This window comes from Takifugu flavidus, chromosome 22 (genome assembly GCF_003711565.1).
Source record: "Takifugu flavidus isolate HTHZ2018 chromosome 22, ASM371156v2, whole genome shotgun sequence".
Taxonomy (NCBI): Eukaryota; Metazoa; Chordata; class Actinopteri; order Tetraodontiformes; family Tetraodontidae; genus Takifugu; species Takifugu flavidus.
The window spans coordinates 3,790,338-3,817,500 of NC_079541.1; the positions used below are offsets into that span (position 1 = coordinate 3,790,338).

General features: G+C 47.7%; 3 protein-coding genes and 1 long non-coding RNA gene across 8 annotated transcripts in view; 1 reads left to right on the forward strand and 3 right to left on the reverse strand.

Annotated features, from left to right (window-relative positions):
- Positions 1–211: 211 nt before the first annotated feature.
- LOC130518982 (uncharacterized) lies at positions 212–2,968 on the forward strand. Its single transcript, XR_008948191.1, has 2 exons — positions 212–999; positions 1,085–2,968. It is a non-coding gene; the product is annotated as an uncharacterized LOC130518982 (long non-coding RNA).
- A 2,060-nt stretch (positions 2,969–5,028) lies between these two features.
- On the reverse strand, positions 5,029–9,309 carry LOC130518980 (zinc finger and SCAN domain-containing protein 29-like). 3 transcript variants are annotated; one of them, XM_057021986.1, is made up of 8 exons: positions 8,412–9,309; positions 7,360–7,562; positions 7,142–7,246; positions 6,906–7,066; positions 6,580–6,647; positions 6,149–6,404; positions 5,910–6,016; positions 5,029–5,756 (listed from the first exon to the last, which is right to left on the reverse strand). In XM_057021986.1, exons 4-8 carry the CDS (start codon positions 6,944–6,946, stop codon positions 5,737–5,739), a joined length of 492 nt encoding a protein of 163 aa, XP_056877966.1. In that variant the 5' UTR covers positions 6,947–7,066; positions 7,142–7,246; positions 7,360–7,562; positions 8,412–9,309; the 3' UTR covers positions 5,029–5,736. The 3 variants fall into 3 exon arrangements, 2 of the variants coding, with proteins under 2 accessions (XP_056877966.1, XP_056877967.1); XR_008948190.1 differs by lacking the exons at positions 5,029–5,756; positions 5,910–6,016 and having other exon boundaries at positions 6,240–6,404; positions 6,580–6,935; XM_057021987.1 differs by lacking the exons at positions 5,029–5,756; positions 5,910–6,016; positions 6,149–6,404 and having other exon boundaries at positions 6,585–6,647; positions 6,906–6,935.
- A 278-nt stretch (positions 9,310–9,587) lies between these two features.
- On the reverse strand, positions 9,588–22,067 carry adipor2 (adiponectin receptor 2). Its single transcript, XM_057021985.1, has 9 exons — positions 21,908–22,067; positions 16,887–16,927; positions 16,586–16,812; positions 13,059–13,214; positions 12,131–12,302; positions 11,678–11,864; positions 11,411–11,598; positions 11,147–11,340; positions 9,588–11,065 (listed from the first exon to the last, which is right to left on the reverse strand). Exons 3-9 carry the CDS (start codon positions 16,661–16,663, stop codon positions 10,937–10,939), a joined length of 1,104 nt encoding a protein of 367 aa, XP_056877965.1. The 5' UTR covers positions 16,664–16,812; positions 16,887–16,927; positions 21,908–22,067; the 3' UTR covers positions 9,588–10,936.
- Positions 22,068–25,602: 3,535 nt separating this feature from the next.
- wnt5b (wingless-type MMTV integration site family, member 5b) overlaps positions 25,603–27,163 on the reverse strand; it is a 45,664-nt gene continuing 44,103 nt past the window's right edge. For all 3 annotated transcript variants that reach the window (XM_057022910.1, XM_057022909.1, XM_057022911.1), the window contains one exon: positions 25,603–27,123. In XM_057022910.1, the coding sequence (XP_056878890.1) occupies positions 26,824–27,123 (300 nt within the window). In that variant the 3' untranslated portion in view covers positions 25,603–26,823. The remainder of the gene's footprint in view (positions 27,124–27,163) is intronic.

Genomic DNA, 27,163 nt, shown 5'->3' on the forward strand with positions numbered 1-27,163 from the left:
TCACCAACATTTATATCATCTATATGATAAGCAAGAGAGAAAAGTTACATTAATCTTGTTCAGGGTTTTAAAGTAAAACCGGAATGCTTCGCTGATCCCATCAAACAGATAGATGAGTCACGCACATAATCCGGATTAAAAGATTGAAGCAAACATATTTATTATGAAATATCTCTGCTAATGGTCACATGTGTGAATGGAAGCAGTGCTGCTTAAAGTGAAGACAGTATTAAATAGTTGCAGCGGTGAGATTACGCTCCGTGCACGTTGCGTAACTCTTCCAGATAATCCCCATCATTTGATTTCATCATGCCAGTGACGATATGTTGTGAAGGAGGCAAGCAGACTGGTGCTCTGGGACGGTTGTCAGGAGCCTCAGCAAAGACTTAGTTTCCCTTTCGTTCTACCAGTGGCAACAAACAAACGCTTCCATTCAGCGGGCTGGAAAGACGCTGTCGCAGAGCCAATGAGCTTCCACACAGGCTGCGATTGTCCTTAAACGTAAACTCGTTACCCTCGGTTTATCCTGGCTCTTCTTTTGTGTCTGTCCCCCTTGTCCATTCACACGTCGCGGGAGTGTTTTTGTGTTGTTGGTGAGGTTTGATTCTTTCTTTTACGGCTCAGCCGGAACATAGCGGGATAAATGACCCAAGATGGCGGCGCGGACACACGCAGCGGCCCCCCTCTCTCCGGCGTCGGCGCTGAAAAGTTGCGTGTGGATGTCCAAATGCTTTTTATTTACGCCATAAATGCCGCCGTTGCCTTTTGGATCTACGGGAGAACTCAACAAACTTCATCCCAGTCTTGGAGGGACTTCGGAACCTCGGACTACTCCGCCGGCCTAGCAGAGCCACGGCCTCGCCTGCTGCTTCCCAACCGCCGAGGAGACGCCGGAAGCGGCGTGAGGGAGAGCAGAAGCGGGGCAAGCGCGGAGGTACCCGGGCTAGGCTAGCAGCTAGCCGACACAAACCCGCGATACCATCTCTCATTCTGGCCGACGTAAGATCACAGGACAATAAAATGGACCACAACTCCTGAGATCCAGCGTGATGTGAGGGACTGCTGTGTTTTTTATTTTCCCCAGGAACATGGCTTAATGACAACATTCCATTCATCACTGGTGGAGTTTATCATCTTGAAGTGCCGGCCCTTTTACCTACCGAGGGAATTTACGGCGATGTACGGTCGCTGTTTACATCCCACCCAGCTCGAACACCAGCAGCAGCAGCGAGGCACTCGGCGTCCTCCATCAAGCATCAATGACCAACAGACAGCGCCTCCAGGTGGGTTTGCAGATTTAAAGGTTCGCCTGCCTCAGCTGCATCAGCATGTGGACTTTCCCACTAGGGGAAATAATACACTGGATTTGGTTTACACTAACAATAAAGGAGCATACAAGGCCTCCCCCACCTGGGTCTCTCTGACCACATTACCATCATGTTGAGACCAGCGTACAGACCGAGGGTGAGAGTCATCAGACCAACCCAGGTTAACCCTAACCCAAGGAGGTACGGGTGTGGCCAGAGGGGGGCCTGTTCTGCTCTTCAAGACTACTTCAGAAAAACAGACTGGGACACCTTCAAACAGGCCGTCGAGGAATATACAGTCAGTCACAGCATACATCACAAAGTGTATCGAAGGTGTCACTCATAACAAAGCCATCGCCATCCGTGCTAACCAGAAACCGTGGTTGACAGGAGACGTCCACAGGCTCCTGAGGGCTCGAGACTCGGCCTACAGGGATGGAGACACTGTAGGGCCAGCAACAGCCAGAGCCAACCTGTCCCGTGGAATCAGGGACGCAAAAACAATACAGCAAGAAAATATCAGGACACTTCAACAACACCAGAGATGCACAGAGCCTGTGGAGGGGCATCCAGAGCCTGTGGAGGGGTACCCAGAGCCTGTGGAGGGGCATCCAGAGCCTGTGGAGGGGCATCCAGAGCCTGTGGAGGGGCATCCAGAGCCTCACTGACTACAAACCCCCTCCAAAAACATGTGAGAGCGACATCACACTGCTAAACAGCCTTAATGAATTCTTCGGGCGCTTTGATACACTGAACAACACACCAGCACAAGACAACACCTCCTCCAGATGAACAGACTGTGTGTGTGTGTCTCCAGTCAGTGTGAAGAGGGCCCTTTCCAGGATTAACCCACGGAAGGCGGCGGGACCAGACAACATACCTGGCCGGGTCTTGTAGGACTGTGCTGGAGAGCTCAGGGATGCCCTAACAGACATCGTCAACATCTCCCTGAGCCAAGCAGTTGTTCCCAAGTGTTTCAAAGCCACTGAGGATGCCATCTCTGCTGCTCTGCACCCAGCCCTCACACACACATGGATTCTCAAGCCTCTGCTGTTCCTAGATTTTAGCTCCGTGAGGCAGCCTACAGATGTGAGCCAGGTGAGCCAACTGGTCCAGTGGTGTAGAGATAACAATCTCTTCCTGAACGTAGAGTTCCGTACTGTGTGGAGTGGAGGCTGCGCCGCTGCTCTCCCTCGCAGACATTTTCCACCCCCGCCTCACCCAAAGAGCCATCAGCATTGTCGGGCCCGCTCCACCAGACTGTCAAACAGTTTTATCCACCAGGCAGGATGCTGAACTCCATCCACTAACCCCCCCCAGCTCCTGCCCCCTGCCCCAGGACCGTAACTCTGCTGAAAAACAATTGCACTCCACAAAACCCTTGAAATTTGCACATAGAGGGAAATTTCTGTGTTATTGACTGTTATTATTCTATCAACCTGCCTCACTTCATTGTATTTCACTATATGCACATTTATGTCTTTGGCACCTTATTTTATCCCCTTTTTTACCTCATTTATAATGTTATTCTATTCATTTTTTAATTTTCATTTCAGCTGTGCAGCCCGATAAGCTAGAGAGAAGAGAAACAGTATTTCGGTTCAACTGTATGTTCAAAACATGGAGTGAAATGGCAATAAAGTATCTATAAAACCGGTCAAGCACGCGCTTCGTGCACTGATATTTGGAGAGCGGCATTCTTCACTTTTACTGCGCTGCTGCTGACCTTTGACCTCGCTGTGGACATTTAGGACGAATCACAGACCCTATGAACTTTACCAAACTATACATCACATGTTTCGAGTTGCACCAACACCAAAAACGACCTTTAACTTCTGGAATTGTAATGTTTAAAGGGATATATATACAGATCTAAACTTAACCAACTTAATAGCACTCACCCGCCTCCTATTGGGAACATTTCATATTCAGTATTCAAGTTTCATTAGTTACGCAACCACATACTTGTAATCTCAGTCTTACCCGAATCTGCCCTCTTTCTAACTTTGATTTTACACCCTTCTTTTACCACCCCACCTTTTCACTCACTCTTTTGTCTTCACTCTTCTCCCTCTTTCTGGAATGTCCGGCTCTGAAGCAGCTGAGCAAAGGAATGTTGCAGCAACAAGCCCATACACAGCCCAACGGAGGGCGTCTCGCTTTCTGTATCGACTCAGAACTAGATAAGCAAACATAAATTAGATTTAAAAAGCAGCCAAGGCAGAAAAAGGAGAGGAATAGACAAAATATGTAAGATTACGTTAAGAGAAGAATACAATAGGATTTAATCACTGTGTGTTCAAATGGTATTTCAGATTGGGAATTATTTAAGACAACCTTCACCAGTGTTTGCACTTTTTTGGCTACTTGAGCGCATGTTAGCAGTGCAGGGTGCTAACCTGTTGCCCCCCCTCCCAAGGGTCCCCCTCCATCCCTCCACCAGGAGATGCAGCGGAGGGAGCCATGACGGCGTTAGCCCCGTCTGTGCCCTGAGGAGGGGAACCGAGGCCTCCTGTCTGTGCTGCAGAGATTCCCCAAGCTGCACGAGGCCATCGTGGGTGGTGACGTCCCTCCTGAGGAGGAGGCGGCCCTGGTAAAAGAAGCGGCGTTAGCGCGGACCCATCCGTTGTCCACATTTCTTCTCAGTGCTGCTTTTCTTCCGACTTCCTGCTCTCGTATCCCGGCTGGTCTGTTGGCAGAGGCCTGGCCGCTCCTACAGTGGTTTCTGGTGATCCCTCTTGGCAACGGTGCCAAGGAGGAAGCTGCCCCCCCCGTGAGCAGAGGGACCGCCTCATCAAATGCTACTTCCTGATTGTTCGGAAGAATATCCAGGACAGGCAGGCGGGGTGGAATTCCTGATTTTCACATCAGCCGCTGTGGAAAATACTACAACAATTAGGCAGCTGTTCTGCAGCGAAATCATCATGTAGCATTAGTGTTTATGCACTCTGCCCTCATCATTACCCCCCCCACAGCTCTCTGGGGCAAAGTTCTGCCTATTACAAAGTAGAACACCTCCATCTGGTGGGTGAGACCTCAGCAGCCATCTTACCTTCTCCCCCCTCCGCGTGGCAGCGTTCCCAAGGCCGTGATGCTCTTCCTGGTCGACCTCGTGAAGGACAGCTTCCAGAGCGAGCTCGTCGGGCAGCTCTACAAATCGGCCCCACAGTTGCTGGAATTGAATGAAAATGTGCCCCGAGGCTGCAGGAATGACGCAGTGTTGTGTTACACAACACCACAATCCCTCCCTCAGCCGCTTCAGAAGTGATTTTAAAAATATAAAGAGTGTGTGTGACAGACATATCGCCTCATGCTGCGTGACAACACTCTTTCCTGAATATGACGTGAGAATTAACGGAGAAAAAGCTATTTTGAACCTTTAATCGTCAGTTAATCTCACACATCGTCCACCTGTGTAAACGGAGGGGAACTGAATTGTGCTGCTAATTAGGCGCGAATCCACCTGTCGCTTATCACTGAGCCAAACCGTCCCGTAGGGACCAGAGCGCCACCCGGTGGCGGGGAGGACCAATTACAACAATAATGGCACATTTTTAAATTTGAAATGTTAAAAGCACTTCCCAACAGCCTAAATTAGCTCACACGCCTGTGAGGTCAAAATAGCTGTTGCTTTATTCCTTTTCAGGCTTTTTAAAGCTACAAAATAGGGTTATTTTATTAATGCGTCCCTGCATTAAAAGATGTGGATAAAACCCAAACATTTTCCCCGACTTTAACAGTACTAATTTATTTGTCAAACAAAACATGTCAAAATGTCACATTAACGTTTAAAGGAACAAAGTCAATAATTTAAATAAATAAAGTTCTATACAAAGTCAAGTTGTATAAAAGAGAAGATCTGAGTAGATTATGGAAAAACAAATGTACTGCGTGTTTTGGTAAAAAAAGAGTTTTGTCTCTGGAGTCGCCATACTTTGGAAAGACAAGAGTTTACGATGAGCTTGAAGTAAAATCCGTGTCTGTACAAACTTTCCGTTCACTCGAGCTTTACACTGTTCTAGAAAAGTGAAGCAGGAAATTAAAAAGTTCATTGGGATCGAGTGGTCCGCTCCAGATCATCGTTCCATCTTTTGTAAGGCAAATGTAAAAGTAATCCTATAAAAATTGGCAGAGCTAAATAGAAAAGTGGGTTCTGTAGTTCTTGGACGCTGATGACCTGATGTTAAATACAGATGTGTGGCCAGATGTTGACCGTTGTGACAGAGCGGTGCCCGGTGAGACCTTTTAAAAGAAAAGAAAATACAGAGACAGAACAGGACGTTTTGTGTGACTCCCACCGAGTCAGGATCAGAAGTTCAGTTTTGTTCCTCGAGCCCTGAGCTTCCTGGTTGTCATGGCTTTGAAATATGTACAAATCCCAGTGAACCGGAACACTTCCCCCAGCCGTCAGGACGCGGCCCATTTGTCTTCATAACGGCTGCGTCGGGTCTGTAGACGGGCAGAAAAAATAGAAAAGTCTCCCGAGAACACGGTTTTAAAAGTGCTGCACGTCCATTCGTGTGTGCATCACTGACATAATTACTTAAAATGATGGAATTCCAGATAATTGGGCGTCTGGGCTGAAGCGATGCGACTTCTTACCTGCGCTGTCGTCTGCATCTTCGGCCACAGGCTCCGAGTTGATGACGTATTTGTTGCCAAACAGCTGCACCATCTGGTCAAAGAACTTGAATTCCTGTCTCTCCCCTCTGGAAACGACAGGGAAAAGCCGCCGCTGGTTTGATACGAGCTTTAAAAACTGGCGCGCGTGCAAGACAACGCCGCTTGAACACAGATAAGACCGCCTGAACGTCCCCCTGACAGAGGACGGAGGAACCTACCTTCTCCCTTCCAGGAATTGTCGGAAATTAGCCTTCAGCCTCTTGATCCTGGTCTGGCACTGCTCCACGCTCCGCATGTAGCCTCGCTCCGCCATCTTCTGCGCGATCTGCGTGAAAATGTGCCGATTCTTCAGGCAGCCCTTCAGAGCCCTCTGCACCGTGTCCTTCCCCCAGATGTCCAGCAGGTGGAGCGTCTCCTCATCAGACCAGGGAACTTTAGCGTCCTTGATGACGGAGAAAGATCCTTCCTGGGGATCTAACACAGGAACAGTGGCATGAAGATAAAAAACAAAGATTAAAATCTGCTTTTCAGCCAATTTAACCTACAAATAAAGCAGGTCAGCGGCACATTCGGATTGTTTTTGACGTCTTTCCGCAACTTAAGCGTGTGACTTGATCATAAGATTCAGGCTGGGTGTCAGATTACCAACCTGTATACTCTCCCCATATGGAGATCAGAGGAGATTCGCCAGAATTCTCGTCATCCAGGGACGGATCTCTGCACCGGAGGGGGAAATAAATGACAGATTATTTGACTATCGATGCAGATTACCCAGATTTCTTTGCAATTGGGTTTAACCGATGGATGGCAGCAACGCTGCACGGTTTATATGGGATTAAATGTTCATGGTCCAAAGAATAATCCAGGCAGAATTATCGTCTGGATTTGCTTTTGAGCCAAATCCTTGAGAGCAGAAACATTCAACACAGACAAAATTTCAGCACAACAACAGTGCACCAGCTCCACAAAGTTCACCTCAGATTCCTCCACCTGGTTAATGGTGTCCTGTCACACATGGGGGGGGGGGGGGGTGCAAGTTCACCAGTGCTGATGTGGTTAAGCAGATTTGAACAACCCGACAGGTCAGACTGTCCTTAACAGCAAATCCCCGACCAACAGAACATCAGATCTTCTTCCTTTTAAGCAACATTAGCTTCAGCGTTAGCACTAAAATAGCGCGGAGGGGGCCGGCCTGGCCTGTGGTGACTCACGTGGTGGTCCTTGGCGGTGCTGACGGGGGCTTTAATTCTGTCCAGATGGGGCTGGATGGCCTGCATGTCCACCGGGTGCTCTCCGCGGCACATTTCCAGAACCAGCTGATGACAAAGCGAAGCATCGCCATCACCAACGCTGAATTTCTGCTGTTATTGCCGTCACTCGAAGAGGAAAAACCTAAACCGAGCCCCTGAGTGCTGCTGCTTCTACTCACCCTGGCCCTAAGGCCCATGATGAGCTGAGCCTTCTGACTGTAGCTCATTAGCTCTGGGACTAGCTCCGTCACCATGGTAACAAACTCCTCCAGCATCCCGTAGTGGTCCACAAGTCCCTGCTGCACTACTTGCCACACCGCAGCTGACAGGAGCTGCAAAGGCGGGGCCAGGAGGCGCAGATACTGGACTGGAAGATCGTTACCTGCGAACAAATCCAGGAGGCTGTTTTTGAGTGTGAGGCCTCTAATAATCAAACCCAGTTCAATACATGTGATCTGTTTGGTCGGCGGCCTGGTTTAATGCCTGAAAAGCCCGTCTGATGCAACTACAAACCTAATCTCTGAACCATCATGACCGTTACCGTGGCACAGAAAGCCTCCACCATCCCCCATCGCTCCTTCCAGCAGCTCCACTAGCTCCAGGGGAGCCCGGGGCCATCTCCGACCACACATCCAGGTCGCCCCCCCCCCCCTCCACAACCCCAGCCTTCAGGAGGAAGAGCCTCCCTCCCTGAATGCTGCTGATCACCTCTCAAAGGTCTTAAATATGCCACCGTAGCTTCGTGCACACCCAGAAAAGTCCTCTGGACTCTGGCGAGGCATCAACCATCGCCCCCCCCGCATCTGTGCCACAGAGGATGCACTTCCTGCAGCAGCTGATGGGCTTCAACCCACCAGGGGCAGTCCTCTCCCACCATCTGCTCGGCCGCTGCCTTGCCAAGGACAAGGCCAGGCTGCGGAGGCTGATGGGACATTTATTTGACCCTTTCGTGGCTTCTTTTGTGGCCCAGATCGACCAAAAAGTGCGAACGGGAGGCGTCTGACGCCAGAAGCCGCGCGAGTGAACTTTGTTTACAGCAGCCAAGTGCACGGATGATAGGAGCGTGATGCGTTCAGGTGCTCCGGGAGCCCTCAGACCCAAACTCAGCACAGCCGAGCAGCCCGACAGGCTGCCGACGCCAGAAGCTCCAGGAGAAAACATGTTCGGATTTACTGGTGTTGTTTTTTTTAAAATCGCTATCAAAAAGAATTGATCTTTAAGGTTCACGCACCTCGGTTGCTTCCATTCTCAGCCCCTCGTTTTATTTCCATTTAGCGGCTCACCGACAAACAGCCCGTGCAGATGTCCACCTCGGGGTGTCGCGTTCGTTGTGGGGGGGAAGTCGGCGACGCGGAACGAATAAATTCTGTCAATTTTCCGGTCGATAAAGCATCGATAAGCGATCGGCAGCGCGTGAGTCGCGAGTGCGGATCGGAAGGCTGCATTCACGGGCTCGGAGCAGCGGCAGAACAAAGGTTTCTGTCGGTCTCATCCGCTTCAGTCCAGATCACGGCAAGCCCTCTTTCCTGGTTGGTTGACGAAGACCGGATCAGCCCGGCGACTCGCCGCTAGGTGGCGCTAGCGAACCGCAAGAAAAGGTTCCGACTTCCCAGGAAAGTGGAACGCAGCATAATAATAGTTGCGAATTTGTTCACAAATTAAGATTTATTGTACTTATCGGTCTGTAAAATATTAAAACAACACTCCACATAATGTTTACAAAACAAATATAGATGTCTGTTTATTCTATAATGTTTTGTCGTTACGTTTTTAAAAATGAGAGAGAAAAAATTCTATCTATATTTCTCTGATGTCGCTTTTGTACATTACATTATGTTGCATATTTTATTCACCGTAGTTCTGGGTTTTGGGGGGTTTTAATCTGCGTTAAAGCTGATTAATGTATTAAGTAAAATAATACAGCATTGTCCACATTGAATTTTCAACACAGGTGCTTAATGTGCTAAATGTCATCAATTTAACAATTTTAATTTCTTTTGAGACAATAATAAATAGGATTATCACCACATAAACAGTTGTTTTCAAAAGTTTGGCGATTGCGTTTTATTTGTATTTATATGATCAGACCAGCAGGTGGCAGCATGGGGCGGAAATCGACAATGTTGGTAAACAGAGAAGAAGAATGTTCCCAGCTGGCGGAGCAGGAACGTCAACATCTGTTTGACCGCTGCTGCTGCAACAGCGACGCAGATATCAGCAGCCGGGACAAGGTCGCTCCCACACTGGGGAACAATCAGATCCAGCTGGGGGACTAAATATGTCTGAGAAAAGTTTAAAAGTCATGCCTACCCTATAGCAAAATATCCTCAACAAAGAACATAAACCATTGTTTTTATTCAAAGCTATAGGCAAAATTTAGGGGGGGGGAAATCAGACTAAAGGTGGCTTGGATTCCAAAACTTTTTCTTTTATTAGAACAATACAGCAGATATAAAGTTCTATTGCGATCAAACACTCCCACCAGAATGAAGGAACGTGTGCTTCAACTGACAATATGCGCTCCCCAAAAGAAATAAATTAATATAAATTTGATTAAATAACAGCAGAAAAGAAAAGAAAATGAAACGATCCATCAGTATTTCAGCCTCTTCTTCACCAGACCAAAAATTCCATCTTAAACCAGAAACGGGCAGTTTGGGATACATTTTGGTATTGCTCCGGAAACATTAATTATCCTTTTATTTTGTCCTTAGCTGTTTCTAGGAGAAAGTATTTCATCTTATATTGAAACAATGATAAATGAGATAGAAATAAATGCGATCAGAAACAAAAAGAGAGGTAAAAGTGACTTTAAAGCTGGCAAATGCAAAAGCAGTGGATAAATCATAATGCGGTCCGATCGAAAAGGTAACAAGAAAGGAGGCAGGAAATCTTTGAAGCGAGGAGGAGAATCCAATCAAGTATCATAGAAGGAAGACGACAATAAACTGCATCTTATTAACGCTGATATGAAACTTTTATCAAATGAACACCCGCGACTCAACCTTTTAAAAAACATTAATTTAGCAGCAGGGCTGCGATAGAAAACAGGAAAACGGTGCCGTCTCCTCATTTGCGATGAACGAAGTGGGAGAAGTGTTTAATAAGATTCAGAATTTGTGCCTTTTTCCTCCTCGTCTCCATCTGCGAACGTCACCCCCACGAACACGGAGTGCTGTCTTGTATTGCTCCAACTCACTCACCTTTCATGAATAACTAAATCATCATTTATTCTCTCTGTCATCATTTTTTCATACAAATCTAGAACCCAAACGTTAGAAATCTTATTTACACGAGGGATTTTTTTCCCCCAAACCTCAACATTTCGAAGCATTTTCACAATCCTCCTCCTTCCATCTTTCCAACTAGTGAAGAAACTCAACACCTTTTTCAGTATTTTCCCCATCTGAATGCTATGAGTGTAAAAACAGCATTGAGGAAACAAAGCCACCAAACTCTTAAAACTCAAAACAGAAACGTGAAATCGCTGTTGAGCAGTTGAGACGCCTCCTGCAAAGTCTCAAAAAAGTATAAAACGCACGTCTCAGAAGTGGTTTCAGAGGTGGGCAGAGGAAGAGGGAGCGGAGAACAAAAACCCCGGCCCGCCTACTTAATAGCACCCCCTGGAGGATGTCCTGGGTGTCACACACACCAGACAAGCCACTTTGGTCATCAGTCTGGATGGAAGAATGTGTGTGTTCCGATGCTTAGTGCCTCTCCACGTGTGTCAGATTGAGTCAGGGTGTGTGTGGTGCGTTAGAGAGCGCCGTCCTCAGTGCAGCCCCCTCCCGCCGTATAGCGGAACTCCTGGAGGTTGGAGACTCCGTGGAAGTGCACGAACGCTCCCGCGACCACCAAGATGTGGAACAGCTGGTGCGAGTGGAACTGGGAAGGGAGACGGAGAGACCCGTTAAACGCGTGTGAGGGACAGACGGGGCAGGGGGAGGAAGAGGCGCTCCCACTCACCCAGATGTCGCACTTTCCTGGGAAGAACCGCTCAGGGATGCGAGCGGCGTACAGACAGGCTCCGGTGATGTAGAGGGTGGCCATGAGCAGCAGCCAGCCCATTTGCCCCATGGTGGTGGCTCTGATCAGACCCTCGCTGATGACAAAGTGAAGGGTGGGAACCACGCCGCTCAGTCCCAGGCCGACAAACACACCTGAAAACAGGCGGGAAATGAGCAAAGCGCCGCTGCGCTGACAGGAAAGCAGGGGCGGCGTCTGTCCTACCGGCTCTGACTCCTCTGTACTGCGGCGTGGCGAAGAAGTCGCACTGGGAGACGGTGATGGCGGCCAATCCCAGGATGCATACCACGATCAGGTAGATGAAGCAGGGCTGAGGCGAGCAGTAGAAGGAGTAGTACAGCCAGGGGACGAAGGAGCCCATGATCAGAAAGGCGATCCCGCTGTAGTCCAGCCTGCACAGACAGAGCGTGTCACGCCCTCCGCTGCTTTTTTACGATGCTACATTCAAACTGGAACGCCGCAGCGGCTTACTTGGAGAAGACTTTGGAGACGCCTTCAGAGTGGCAGTAAACTGTGTGGAACAGCCAGGAGAAGGACAGGCAGAGGATGGCTCCCAGGAAAAACACCCCGATCACCACCTTCTCCTGAACCGGAGCCACGAACGAGATGTTGGGCCTGAACATGTACATGAGGCCCAGACAGAGGAAAAAGAGGCAGCCTGCAGGAAGAGATAACTCAATATTATTGTCATCTAATCAGAGTTTCTACACGTTTTAGCGCAGTACGTCGGTTTCGCCGCTAGGTGGAGCCCTAATCTCGCACAATGAACACAATCAAGTTCACAGGCGTAAAAAAAGATAAAAATAAATGACAAAAAGCTTAAATTAATCAGCAAAGAATCCCGGCTATGAATGCTAATCTGTTCTTAACATTCAGTATTTGAATAACAGCAATAAAGATTAATGAGGTGCGTTTGTGCGTTACCCAGCAGGTGTGTCCAGATGTTTCCCGTCTCCGTGTGGATTCTAAAGATGCTCCTGAAGCAGGCGCGGAAGGAAGGCATCGGCGGCCGGTGCCCGTGGAGAAGGAAGTCGTTGTCCTTCAACCAGTCGGGGAGCACATCGTGAGGTATGACCCGCCACCGTCCCTCCCACACCTGGTGGGTCGAAGCAGGCGTCAAAACCACCTCAGAACTAAATCTGGACCAAAGTCTGGTGAGCGTGTGCGTGTCAAATCAACCTCAACGAGTTTTTCAGAGATGGAAATAATAAAGTAAATCCAGACAGGCTTAAAATAGGCCGACAGAAGGAGCAGAAAGTGATTCATTGTGTAATTTACAGCCTGCTGGGTGCAATCTGAAAACTTTGGTGTGTTCTTGTACGTGTTACATGTTGAGCACCGAAATACTTATTCTACTAGAAAAGTGAAGGCATCTTTGGGGAGTGAGGATGTTTTGGTTGGTCCTCACAACTTCAAAGGACAGTTGGAGGGTCAAGACAAGGTTTTAAGGTTGAGGTTGGGTTAAAGACAGGGGCCAGGGCGTTGGGATGGTGAGGGCAAGAAGCTGGGCAATGCATTGTGTCTATGAAGGTCCTGACAAAGATACATTTACAAGGGGTGTGTGTGTGTGTGTGATAGCCTCAGTTTCACCTTACATGCAGATGCTTGGACCGTGAAGATCGGCCAACTTCTTCATCAATAATCAATAACAAATGGCTGTAAACTGTGTTTTCCATCCCGAGTATGGACATGGGATGAATACATAAACCTTTATCTCCACTATATATCTGCTATTGGGGGGGTAAAAACAATATCTGCCCTTTGAATGGGTTTATTGGTTCTATTCGCCTGGTTTGATTGACTCTGCGGGTGTAATAACAGCTATAAAAGAGTGAGAGTGAGAGCTCATTACCTTGTGCACAAACTCCTCCACCTTCTCCATGGCGTGGTGAGCCTGCAGCAACGGCGTCATCCCCATGAAACCTTCATCCCTGCAACTGTCATCCTCTTCCTCCTTGTCTTCTTCCCCATCGTCGTCTTTGTTTTCTCTCCTGTCCTCCGGGACGTTCTGACGAGACAGGAAAGACAGACACAGTTAGGAACCCAACAGTGGCGTGATCACCATTATCGTGCGGTTTTAACTGTCTTTTCAAAACAAAAAAGTCAATTCTTTGTTCAGCATTGGGAGTGAAAAACACCAGATTTCTCCAGCAATCGCTTCTGTCTGTGAGGAGGTTGGGGAAGCTCCAAAGCTGGAGCTGCAGGATGGTGGCAGGCTGCTTGAAGAGGCTGAGAAGTGAATCAATACTGATTACAACCCTGGCTGGTTCCTCTGCTTCTAACTGCATGAGTGTCATAAAATAAAAGCACGCGCTGGGAGCGTTTTCCATGGACCAGATGTCGGTGAGAAAAGACGCTTCCCTCTTCCTCCACTTGAGGAGCGGGTGAACAAAAGTGAGTGAGAAAATTAGCACGAAAGCAGCAAGACAGAGAGAGAGAGACATAGAGAGAGAGAGAGAGAGACATAGAGAGAGAGAGAGAGAGACATAGAGAGACAGAGAGAGAGACAGAGAGAGAGAGAATGTGTCATATAATAAATGACTAACTCATTTTAAATAACCACTAATAACTCCCAACTGACTGGACAACATCCTTCCACTCCTAATGTCAGAGCTGTAGTGTCAATCATGAGGAAATAAGAGTGCATGACACATGCACACCGAAGTTCCTCTTACCAATCTAGTCTGAGCAGGCAGATAACCCCCCCCCAAACGCTCCTGTGTGGGTCAGCACCACTGATGGAGTGTGCTATGTTAGCACAGTGTGTGGCCAATAGCCAAGGAGTCACATGTGCTCTGCAGTCTGCTGGTACATACAGTAGACGTGAGCTTAAATCCAGTTGTGTCCGGTTCTGTGCTCTGTGTGTGTGTGTGTGTGTGTGTGTGTGTGTGTGTGTGTGTGTCCTCTCAACTGTATCCGTGCGTGTGAGCACAATAGTCCCACATTTGTACCTGCACGGATGATACGGCTCTAAATGGAGCGCGATGATGTGATCCAGAATATGTATTTCCAGCCAGGTTTCGCTGTGGTCGTGCTCCATTTGTTGACCTTTAGGAAGAATTCTTGAATTCTTTGTTAGTTTTAAACTATTTCACAGCCACTTTGTTCAACAATTGAAATATTTGCGTTTCGTTGAGTTTATCTTGGCCAGTAAGTTGGTTTTTTGGTTAATAAAATTGTAATAAACTATTTCAAACGCGCTGTTAAAAAAAAATCAACTCATGACTCATTTCGCTGTAGTTTTGGTTCTGGTAGTAAAAAGACAAAACTTTTTGGACGAATGGAGGAAGCTGTGGGGGGGGGTGAAAAAGAATGCACAGCTGTCACTTCAGAGGCAGAAAAATATCTGCTCAGTTCGACTAAATTAAATCCAGACTGAGAACTCTGCGGCCTGAGCAGAGGTTCTGTTCGAGAGTCCATGGACAGGAGGTTCTGCTTCAGAAGGGCTCCACCACACCCCCACCAGTATGTCCGCCGCACGTGACTCGAGTCAAGTTCCGAATGCGTGCACGTGCGTCTGGTAACAGGATGCCGTCCCCTCGGGGGAATGTCGACCATCGTTCCGTGGAGCTCCGCTCACCTCAACAGGATTGAGTGAAACTGTCCAGACCGGCGTTTCGGGGTTTTTTTTGTCTGATACGCCGCCGGAGTCTTGCGCTTAATCGCGGCTGCAGCTGCCGTCACGCTTCAGCGGGCGCTGGTTCCAGATTTTCTAGGAAACTCGGAGAACATTGCAGCGTCACCATGAACACGTGGCTCCCAGGCGAGGTCCGGAGGAGCGTTGTTATCAATATTTACGATGCTGAAAACAACACCGATCCAGAGCTGGCGGTTTAAAACCGGACAAGTGTCGACGGATGAAACCAACAGGTGAGCTGTGCTGCGCCTCAACGAAGGAAGCAACCCCTCGGGACACCACCCCCCCCCCCGTCTGCGCCAAAACAAATGAGGCAGCTTTTCTCTGAAGTCCCTAAAGACCAATCTGGGCCTGTCTCACACAACGGTGAGAAAAGAAAACCAGCTCACTAATCTCTCAGGGGGAAAAAAGAAAAAGAAATGATACCCCTGAAGAGTGTGTCTGGGTGAACTTTACTCTTGATGTAAACACTGACACGTGTCTGGAGAAGGTGGATCCAGGAACCTGTGAGCGGCCAATGGGAGCAGGCGCTAAACTTCTAGCTCCCCTTTGTACACCATGACCCCTGCAGACGTCCAGCATGTGACCGGAGGCCTGAACGATGAGTTCCTTGAACAGACACGGAGCCAAGATCCTCAAAAAAAAAATAGGACAGCGTGCTGAGGCGACCCGCTCGCCCTGTTGTTGACAAGGACGGTGCGACAGGCCTGAACCGGCGTCGCTGATTTTTATCATGCAGGCTTAAATGTTTCATTTCCCCGTGAGGTTGGAAAACAGGCCGAGGCGAAGCCAAGTGTGGGATGGAGTTTATGAGGCATTAACCAAATGTGCATCCTGCCGTAGCAGTATAATCTGTCTGTCTGGAGTTTCAGAGGGTCGAAAGCTCTAGAAGGGCAGGAAGGTTTCAGAACCGAAAGATGTGTTTTTGTGAAAAAGGGGCACAATAAGAGGAAGTGAGACTGAAAGATCCACCTGACAGACGAGAGGAAGCTATTCAAAATAGTAGGACAAAGGGGGGATGTTCAGAGGACTCACAGGGACCCAAATCTCCAAGTATTGTTCACTCTCTATAAGCATTTCCTCTGTGGTGTTTGGGTGGATCAAACATGCGCAACCTTCATCTCTGATACCGGACCTCTGAACACACCTGGTTTCTGGAGAGAAAGAGCCCCGTGAGGTGACGAAGACCTCGCCGTTGAGCACGAGACAGCCTCTGCTGTCCTCTCAGGCAGCGGTGGCATTTCAGCGGGTTAAGCGTGCGCACGTACACCACCAGAAAAAAAAACCACGTGATTGTGCTTCGCCTCAGAGGCTCCGCCGCCGATTGCCTTTGACAATGAACGAGAGCGCTGGCTGGCGAACGTCTGGGCTCGTGCAATTTTCATCCATCGACAAAACAAACGTATTTTTAGACGGGCGCGCTCCACATCGACATCAATTTGGAGTCCTAAACGTGAGCAAGAGCCGAAGCCCAGCCCCACCAGGCATAATGCACAGTTAATTAGCCGAGCACACAATGACTCACCGCGGAGCTGGAAAAGCCTCGAAGGTGGCGAGGAAGTCGATAATAAGCGCCTGAGAAATGGGTTCTTGATCAAACCAGGCAAAATTGCTAAATCAAGTTCCGGGTCTCGGCTGAGAACCGAGTTATTTCAGAGTGAGGGCGTGTTTGAGGGGGTAGATTTACTCCCCGGTCGTTGGGTCTAGAGAAGCACTTTGTGCTGTGTGGGTCAGATACTCACCGCATTGTGTGAGGAGCACTCTGAGGTGCTGAGGGGACTGGTTGAAGGACCTGTGTTGGGCGTCTCCCGGGGACTCATGGGATCCGTTGTATGGCTGTTGAGGTTTCTGTGGCGCAGTACAAAGGCCGGGCCCTCGGCCCCACTCGTCTCTCCTTCGTCCAGTTTGAAGTGTCCAGTCACAAGAGGTCTTGAATGGGTGAAGATGATCCAACCAGAAGGCACCGATCCTGAAAGAAGGGGAGCGTGTTGACATTTTAGAGGATATACTATAATGTTCCACATTAGGAGATAGATCACCAACCTGCACTCTTCAGAGTTGACCTTCAGTATCTTCAATCCGTCCTGGAACGGTGGAAACAAACAAAAAAAGGTCTTGAAAACCGAATTAAAACAGTGCCGATAATGTGTCAAAGCTCCATAACTCCCATTAAACTGGAGTTTTAAAACAAATCTCTGGAGCAGCATCGGAAATGATGCCTTAAATCCAAGGTCACGGGATAAATGCACACTGAGAGCACATAAATCAACGCGAGCAGGACGGAAACGTTGCTGGGGAAACGCGTGAAAGAGCATTCTGTATCGTCTTGTCTATGAAATAAAACAGCACATTTGTTTACTCCTCTGTCCTTGTGCAGACATTTGGCCTTTGTGAGTATAAATTTGCCCACGTGTTCCTAAAGCTAACATATCTGCATGTGCACACAACAGCTTGTTTACTGTCTCTCTAACACACACACACACACACACACACACACACACACACACACACACGTGTGCATAGCTCCAGTGGGTCCACGTCAGTGTAACATTCCCCTGAGCAATCAGCTGCTTCATTTAAACCATCCACCCCCTGCAAAGACCCCTGATGGGATTACCTACAGCGACCTTCACACACACACCTGAGAATCTATTCAAAATAATCCAGATTAAAACATCTGAAGTCACTGAGCTGGAACATTTGCTTCTCGTGCTAAACTTGCAGTTTGGTTCTGATAAAGTGGGTTAAAAGAAAGTTCCCAAACAACAAAGACAGACAGAAATCAATCATAACAGCCAACATGCTAAAGGTCTATTGTCCGTAGCAGCAGCTCGCCGGCGTTCTGCTGCAGAAATGAAAAGAAGCCGAGCAGAGCCGAGACGGCCGGTGTCGTACAATCGAACGGACCCCCTTCTCCGCTCACGTGCCATCGATCTCCACGTTTACCGCCTCGTCTTATCCGCCTCGATCGAAAACTTCTGAGAATCACGCTTTGAGGAGCTCCACCCTCGTTTTCGGTCACAATGAAAGCGACGTCACAACTCTAAAGGCCGAGAACGGGAGGAATAAATTACTCATGACGGCGATCTGCAGCTGGCGCCTGTTTCCAGTCACGACGGCTCTTCCCTCAGCCAACACAATTATATATTCTATCAGCATTATTTTGTACATCTATCTAATACTAAAGACAATTTCCCTGAATAGATTATGAAGGCTTCTCGGGTGCATACATCACAAAATGCACACTCATCTGCGCCACATTCAACGTCCATATGGACAAACACAGAACAGGCTGCTTGTTCAAACTGTGACTCAACCCCAAATGTTGAAGTTTCTGTTCTTTCTGAAGAACTAGTCCATTAATACTGACTCATCGGGGCAGGGTTTTTTCCTGCCGCAAATTGGTTGATTGCAATTCTCCTGCTCTGTAAAAGCTGTGAATGTCACATAACCCCCCCCCATTCCTCCCTAATTAAACTCTCTGTATGCCTTCCGCTATCAGGCCCCGTGACACAAACCAATTACGCCAACAAGTCGACCACCTGCTCGTTATTTCCTCAGACGTACGCCTCCTAAAACAAACAAAACCAGCCAGAAATGGCCGTAATCTTCCAGTCCTTTCCTGGGATAAGCATTCCATCAATGCACATCGTCTCCCTTTAAGCTCGGCTTTTATGGAGCTGTTGCCGGTGCCGTCCATCTGAGCCATAGGTCAGCACCAGGTCAGCGAGGGTGAACGCTATGATCTGATATTGACCCTCCAGGCTGGAGAATATGGATGAGTAAAATAACACAACGGCGAGAAGAGCCGGTTTTACTGGAACTAACGGTGCCATGGGAGGAAGTGGAAGAGGAGCAAAAGAGAAGAGGGCAAAGTTCCGGGAGCTTGTGGAGGCCTGCCGCTGGAGGTGCGCTGCAGGGGTGCGCCAGCCACACTCTCAGCAAGGCCTACGCCACCCTGGGCGTCACCTGTCTGAGAAGAAGTGCCGTTAATAACAGTGTACTTGGACTTGAGGGTGTCAGAACTAACAATTAGATATTAGATCATGACGTGAGCGTGTCATCCTGGGTATGCTAATAAGCAGCAGTTCATTGAGCAGTCACGTTAAATATTTATTCTCTGGGAAAATACTAGAAACCTAAATGCAACTGGGGCATGATGGCCTCCAACTGGATTTTCAGGTTACATCCATCATGAGTCATTTAACAGACAGCGGCCTTTTGAAACTGGTTATACTGGTCTGTTGCTATGAAATAGGTCAAAGGTTTTCAGACACCTCCGACGGTGGCAGTTTCAGTTCATGTTAGGCAGATATGTTGCCACATCAACTAGCCTCTGCCCCGACAAAAGCAGAGACGAGGAGGAAAACAGCTTTTCGAATCACCAAATGTCCAAGACTTCTCCTAACAGCACTTTTCATGCGTGTTCTTTCAATAAGCTGATGTCTGCAGCCTCCCCGGGCTGCCTCTCCTCTCACCACTTCCCAGCATCGGTACAAATCTAACACACAAAGTGAAAAATTGAGGGAAAATTGCTTGAGAAATCCCTTAAAAGTCTGATTTGATCCCCTAACGACGTAATAAGGATTGCTCCGTGTGCGTTTGTGTTGCGGGTGTTGGTGAACAAGCCCCCTTTGTATTTACGAGATCATTACAATGATACAAACCTGCTGCTGGAGACCACATGACTACTTTTACCATCCAGCGGGAGCGTGCCTTCGTACCGAGACCTGTAATCGCCACGGCCACACACGCAAAAACCAAACGCGTCCCCTCTAAAAACACACCTCGAGCACGCCGTCATTTCTTATTTGTGTCGATGGAGCCGGAGCTGGAGCTCGGCTGCGCCGTCTCTGCTCTCGAACCCAAGACTGACATCTGGTTTCTTTCATTTTTGGACTCTTTCCCACTGCGCCATCAACTGTGTAGGTAGTTGTTTTTAAACCTGGAAAAAACATGGGCCTCTTAAAGCTGCCTTCATATCCTTCCACCACTTATCAGAAGGGACTATTTCTTTCCAAGTTCTGCCTCATTTTCCCATTTGTGACTATATTTAATGCTGAAATGAATCAATAGGTTGTTACTATTGCGTAACATACTAGTGTGTAAGCGTCTGCATTCCTGGTAAAGGAGTCGGATACGGCCCAAGTCTTATGATGGCGAGATAAAGAAGGCCAGTGTAGCCGTCCACAGTATTTTTGTCCATATTTTTCAACTAAAAATATCCTCTGCGTGAGTGTGTTTTTGTCTGTAACAAATCAATCAAGCCGCATGAATTATACACTCAAACTCTTTCTTTCAATAGACTTCATGTAAGGATTCTATCTCTTCTCCAGCCAGATTTAATCTTTCCTGGTTTACCATCCTAGAATATTAAAACGCACGGGTCTCTCAACAGACACAAACCACGACAAGGTCACTGCGCCGCTGGCTCTGACGCACAGCGCGACTAAATGCTGTGGTTTGGCACTGGGTGGCTATCCCAAAGGTAGGTCACACACAGACAAAAATAGACCCCAAAAACCTTCTGATGAAAAGGCTAACAAAGCCTCTGATTATACAACGCAAACTTGGGAAAGACGGCAGCAAATAAGAGAGTCTAAAATAGCGAAAGCTGTTTGGAGAAATAAGGGACACACGTAGTAATATAAAAGAAAAGGAGTCAGTGATCAGTGAATTAAGACACTTCGCTACTATTCTTAGAAGCCTCTCTCTGACCTGGCACACCGTCAAAGACTTACTTTAGTGCACGATGAAGACTTTATATAGCTGTAGTTTCAGTCACAAAATATGACGTGCAGAAAAAAAAAAACAGGGTGTAGATGTTTTCAATCCATAGGAAATTACCCTGCAAGCAGCAGATAAACCGAGCCAGTCATTGGACCATCCGGTTTGGACTTTCTTATTAAACTTTTGCCCTAGAAAACAACCCTGATCTTTTATCACGGCGCAGCCTTCGCAGGACGTGATTGCGAAATGACAGTTCCTTCCATCCCCTGAAGTTGCAAGGGCACAAACGGTGGATATAATGGCATTCCTGCTGAGCAAAACAATAACAAAGAGAGAGAAAACTAAAATGCATGACCTTACGCTTTGCAGCAGTGTGTCGGGGATTTGCTACAGGTTGAATTTAATGTAAATTCTTGCTGCAGCTACAGTCTTTCACACTACAACAGCTCATTTACACAAAGGAATCAGTTGATGTCAACATAATGGCATCGTGCACAGAGCACCAAAGGACAGATTCTCATTTTACCACCACTATATTAGCAAAGGACGGCAACGTTGCGGGGGGGGGGGCAATCTTGACGGCAATGGTCGTTACAGCGTCTGTAAACATTGAATCCTGTTCAGGAAAAAACAAGAGAAGCTGAACCAAAACATACCCGAGCCCTGGCAGCAGAAGCCGTCCTATCCAGGATCCAGAATGCAACTACCTGCTCGAATTAGGGGTAAACTCAGTCATGATAAGCGGTGTCTAATGCTCAGGTAAATAAAGAGGACTCAACAAACACAGCGAGCAACCAGGACAAAGAAAAGCCCCAAACTCCAGCCAGTCCGCCCCTTTATGAACAGCAACGAATCGAACCTTCTAACGCGAGTCAACCGCGACGGCTCGTTAATTCCAATCTCCAATCTCAAAACGTCGCCGAATTCGGGAGCTCCTCTGGATCACACCAAAACGATCGCAGCCCACGATGACGGGTTTGTTTACGCCGAGTTAGCGTGTAGGCTAGTCGGCTGACGAGCGCTGCTAAACCCAAAAGAAAGAAAAAAAACTCTTTAAAAACGCGGTTTCGTGTGTTGACAGCGTCGACAAAGTAGTAGCCGTCATTCCGACGCCCCAAATACGACCCCCATACGAGTGCCGACGCCTCGTAAAGAGTAAATTAGGCTTTCACGCTGCCTAGCAGACTCCGGTTGCCTGTTTTGACAACCAGAATTAGCCGCATAGCAAAGCGGTTAGCGGGCAGCTTCAGCTAACGCGGCGCTCGGAAAGTCCTGGCTCCGCTCAACAATTTATAACAAGGCAAAACAAAAATAATACCACGCCAAACACAAACCTGGTGAGTGTCCCGAGTGTCCCGTCCCTAGTTTTTCTTTCGCAGAGCGTAAATTCGCCCGCTGGAGAGTGTCGCTTCAAGCAGTTCGGGGAGAGTTGTTGACACTAGCCCGCCTTGTGCTTTTCTACTCGGACTGCTTTCATCTAGCGGACTGGACTCGGCGACGCGTGACGTAGCTCGCATGACGGGCGTGAGCCAATCAGATCGCCCGATAGGGCACCAGGAAGCGGAAGCGCCTGCCGAGAATTTGGGCAACGTTGTAGTTTCTTTCCAGAGATGTTTTGAAACGCGATAAACAGAATTCTGAGGAAGGGGGGGAAGTACGTCAGAAAAAGAATGGTTTGTTTAAAATAAAAGCATTTTATTGAAACAAAAACAGTGTTTTGTTATTATTATATATGTGTTTGGTATAATTGATTTACATATGAATTATTTGAATTTTAATTAATTTGAGATCATTAATTTGTAACGTGATGTTTGAACGCAGGAAAGTGGTGACTGAAGTGAAAACACCCCTGTGCCTAATGTGATCTGCTCCAACGCCCCGTGGGAATGTAATACATGTGAGAATGGATCATTTGTTGAGCCAGAAGTATTATAATGAGAATTCCAGCGCAACTGGCTGCAAAAAAGCAGAACACCCTCAGACACACCCAGCTGTGGGTGCAGGTGAATGGGATGGCACGGTTGTGCAGACAGATAGATTAATTGTGATGCAAGATTCTGGCAGCTGGGTCCATCAGGTCCGGTTAATCAGGAACACACTCCCACAATTAAACAAGTCAAACCACGTTTTCAACAGATACCGTTTTTGTGCCAAGCAAAGGCTCTGAAATTTTTAAATCTGGCTGCAGTGTTAATGCTAAGCTTTAGCTCTCCCTCAAATTTGCCCCGGAACTCTGGGTTTATCTTATCGCATCTTAGCTGATAAGAGATGCTGACTGTTAACTTTTGCTGACTTTGAACCAAGAAGTGTTGATTTAAGTGATCGGGACACTGGATCTGTGCAGCAAATGCAGCTCACACAACTCATTTTAAACTTCTATTTATTCACAACAATTGTACAACCAAGCAAGTGCATCCGTATTCACTTGACCTGTCCTCACAATCTAGAAACCTGTTTAAATAACAGGGTTTTTGTTTTAAAATGTAACTAATGTGTGTAAAAGCTGCGTTCCATGTTCACACACGAACATAATGCAACCCTCGTTGCATCTCTTCATTGGTATTAAGACTCATTGAGCATGTAATCTGAACGGTCTTAAAAAGTTGTGAAATGTTGCGTCCCGTAGGCAGACCTGGGTGCTCAGCGGTGGTGACTTGTCTCAGGGCACAGCTGACTGCTCGTTGCACCACATTAACGTGGCTTATGTGGAATTCAAATGTCTACTTTGTACTGAGTTACCGTATTCATTTTTGCTCCACTTCTCTGCAAGCATTGTGAATGTCCTCTTGGTCAACGTGGCCAGTTGGGAAATCTGAGCTGAGTGAAACACTGCCAAGCTTTTGCAGCTGAAACATGTCTTCCCTTCTCTTTCTGAAGAATCAAACCAGATTTTAGAGTATTAAATGCAGATTTTTTTCCCGTATTTATTATGATCTCTCATTCAAACATTGCATTGTGATGAATATCACACTGAGTCATGGACGCTGATATCAATTATTGGTGCTTAAAGCAACTATTAGCTTTGGGAGACCATCAATAAAACACTGGAGCTGATTGAGTGGCTGTTGTGCAACAATGGAACACGTCTTTACACTAATTTCATCGTAAACAGGCGGTGTTGGAGGAGCACCGCGATGCCGCAGCTTTACAGCCGCCGCGCCTCATCCCCTCTTACAGGCCGTAAAAAATCTTATCGCCGCTCTATTTGGCGTCCAGTCAAGCAGAAGAGTGTGTGTGAAATATTAACCGGGTTGTTAATTATGTGGAAGTTCAAAATGTTAATAATGCAGCCCGTGCAATATGCTGCAGCGCAGGAGAACATTGATGACGAAACAATTTTCACTATTCTCGTTAAACAGACTATACACGCTCAGCGTCAGCTAATTCCTCATTGTGGTTGGGGTGATGCTTAAAATCTGCTTTTCACAGTTTGAATGGAATGTTACAGAACTGAGGACTTAACTCGAGTCATTAGGTAACTTTTTGCATAAGGGAGACCACAAAAACAGGTTATTCAGTGTAATTCTGTACGCAGCTTTGACAGAAATAGCACATTAGTCTAAATATTGTGTTTTAAAAGACCTGAGCCAGAAAGATTATGATTGATTAATCTAAATAAATGAACACAGAAATGGCACATTCCTCTACATAAGGGTTTACAAGCAGCTGAGCACTCAAAGTTCCTGTAGGTGGGAACCAGAGGGTCAAACCAGGGCTCTCATTAATTCTCCAGCAGGTCTGGGCAGATTTGTAAGGACCATTGTAACTTTTTAAGACATCTGACTGCACATTTTACCCCTCATTAAATGCTCAAGAGGAGCTGTCATGTCCACAATTCAAGCCGCAGAATAGCTTCAAACTCTACATTAAAGAGATCTGACTCATGTCAGTGGTTATTACCAAATAAATATTGGTAACATCGCACAACGATTCAAATTGATTCCCTGGAACCAGAAAACAAACCTGCTGAAATGACTGAACATCGGCGTCAGTGTGATTACAAGAAAGAGAAACCTAACTTCCTGTTTGTTTGCTTGGAGGATGATCCGTTATTAGCAGCGTCACAGCAGCAGATGGCTGTCAGGTGGAGAGGATTAGAGAAGCTAACAGGATCCACTTTCACTGGTGTCATATCCAGCACACACAATGAAAGAGACTTTCTACACAGAAACAACCCAAACTGAGTCTGGTTTTAAAAACCTGCAGCCACCTGACTCGGGTCGCCGTGTGTCGGTAAGTTGTGTTGTTCTCCTTTGAGGTTTAATTCAATTAGCTGTAAGGAGCTGAATAATGAGATTGTTAGTTTGGCCTCCTGAAGTATACAATATGTTGTTTTGCTGCCGCCGCCGCCACTGGAGCGGTGCACAGAAGTCGCAGCGCCGCCACCATAAATTATCAGGTTTAATAAATTGGAGAGTTAAAAGCACTCTGGAGCAGACGAGGAGTCAAGGAGAGGGTAAACACATTATGAGGCTGGTGGAACCGAGGGCGCGATGGAGGCAGAGGAATATGTGATGAGAACGTTAAAAAAGACACCCACACGTGTACGTGAGAGTGGGGTAATCTTTCACAGAAATCACAGATCCTCACCTCTGACAGGCAAAAATGTCAGCTTCAGACTCAAGTGAACGTGTCAATTTATGCGGCTGAGCGTGCCACAGCGGACGTGCAGTTCTGAGGATGGTGCAACCACAGGTTCAGAGAAGCATCAGAGAGTTCCTGATAACTTTATAGCGAAGAGTCAGATAACAGCAAAAGAAAATGCTGAGAAGTCAGTGTGGAGGATCTACTCGCAGATAAATGCGATAAAGCTGTGTCGCTGCAATAAAGTAGGTGGAGACCCACAGTTTCCTTTCTCATAAATATGAATGTCGCCATTGTGAGCCGAGTTTTTGGGGCATTTTCCAAAACACGGACCCCGAAGCCACAGAGACGAGTCTGTAGATGTCGGGGGAACAGAACAAAAGTGTTGGCATGGGTCAGACGTTTCCAGAAGAAGGGCAGACGACTCAAAAACAGAACACCAGGCTCACTGTCCAGACTAGTTTATCAAAGGAATACACATTAATACTAATGTACAAAACATCAAAACATGAAATGAAACAAAATAAAATATACGTTCTCTTCTCCTCTGCTACTTGTCTTGAAGTAGCCTATAATAAATCTCAGTCCTCTCTGTTTTGCTCAGTCCTCTTCTGTTGGGGTTCGTCGCACGCTCTGGGCGTCCACCGCAGAAGTCGTGGTGGAGCTGTTTTCAACGCGTGTAATCTGGGCGGCGACGTCGCTGGGGCGACACCAACGAGGCTTTTTGTTGACTTAACAAGTTGCATTCCAGCGTGAGACGAAGGGGCCCCGCCGTCGCCGCAGGTCACCGCAGGTCGATGCAGGCAGACGCTGCAAAAATGACCTCGCCGCTTCTGATAAAGGCCAAGACGGCGGCACGCCGCGAGCCCCATTAACCCGCACACCTGTCAGCGGGCAGATGCTGCAAATCTGCCCGAACAGCGGCCGCACGGAGACAAACGGACGCCCCGCGTGTCGTTAGTCCTGTCTGACACGGAGGTTAAGTATTTTATCGCGGCTATTTAATGCATCTTTAAACAGAAACACAAGGCTGGAAACGCAGCGTTAGTCCCCCCTCCCCTCCCCCCCCCCCCCCCCCCCCCAAACAGGTCGCCTCATCAATAGCCGATCGCTTTGCCGCTCATTCTCCTGCTTCTGGATTTTTCCGCCGTTCTCTGTACACGCTGCGATTGTATTTGAGCAAGGTCAGCACAGCGCACGTACGCCTTGCGGGGGTCAAAGGTCAAAGGTTCTTCGAGAGAGGCACAGCGAGGCCATTCATCAGGCTTCAGTGTCTGAAAAACAGGCCCATCTTTATGAGTTCAAAACCTCACCTCGCCGCTGCGCGGGCCCCTTTAAATACAAATACGAGCTGTGTGATTATTTATTATTTAATTATATATTTATTTCTCCGCTCATATTTCATCAACTTGACTGGATGTGGTCGAGTCGCTCCACTTCAGATGTCCGTTTCTGCAGTACATTGGTTCTGTTCGCCCTTTAGCCCTGACCGCCCTCCTCTCATCTGGATTTTGATCAGGATACTTTTACAAAACTGCTCTAATAGTAGCAAAAATGGTTATGAGAAGGCAGGTTTATAAACCGAGGATAGTGTGGAAAACGTAACATGTGTGTTGTGACTGATCCCGAACAAATCCTTGACTGTGCCTCTCCTGCGTATATAGTGCTATTTACATACAAACTGGTCCACGAGCGACGTGCAGCGCTTGCACTTGACGTAGCAGCACCAGTGGAACTTGCAATGGCACCGCTCGTGCTTGTAGGTCTTGAACTGGTCGTAGCCTCGGCCGCAGCACATCAGCTCGCAGCCGTCCATGCCTTCCGAGGTTTTGTTGCACATGCGGCCCTGCGTGCCCAACGAGCCCGTGGTGTCGTTGCGGAGGCAGTAGTCGGGGCTGGTGTCGATGTAGACCAGGTCCTCAGATGTCGGGGCGTTGAATCGCTTGTCCACCAGCTCCAGTTTTCCCTGAGCGAGGCAGTGAGGGAATGATTAATGTTTATTTGTG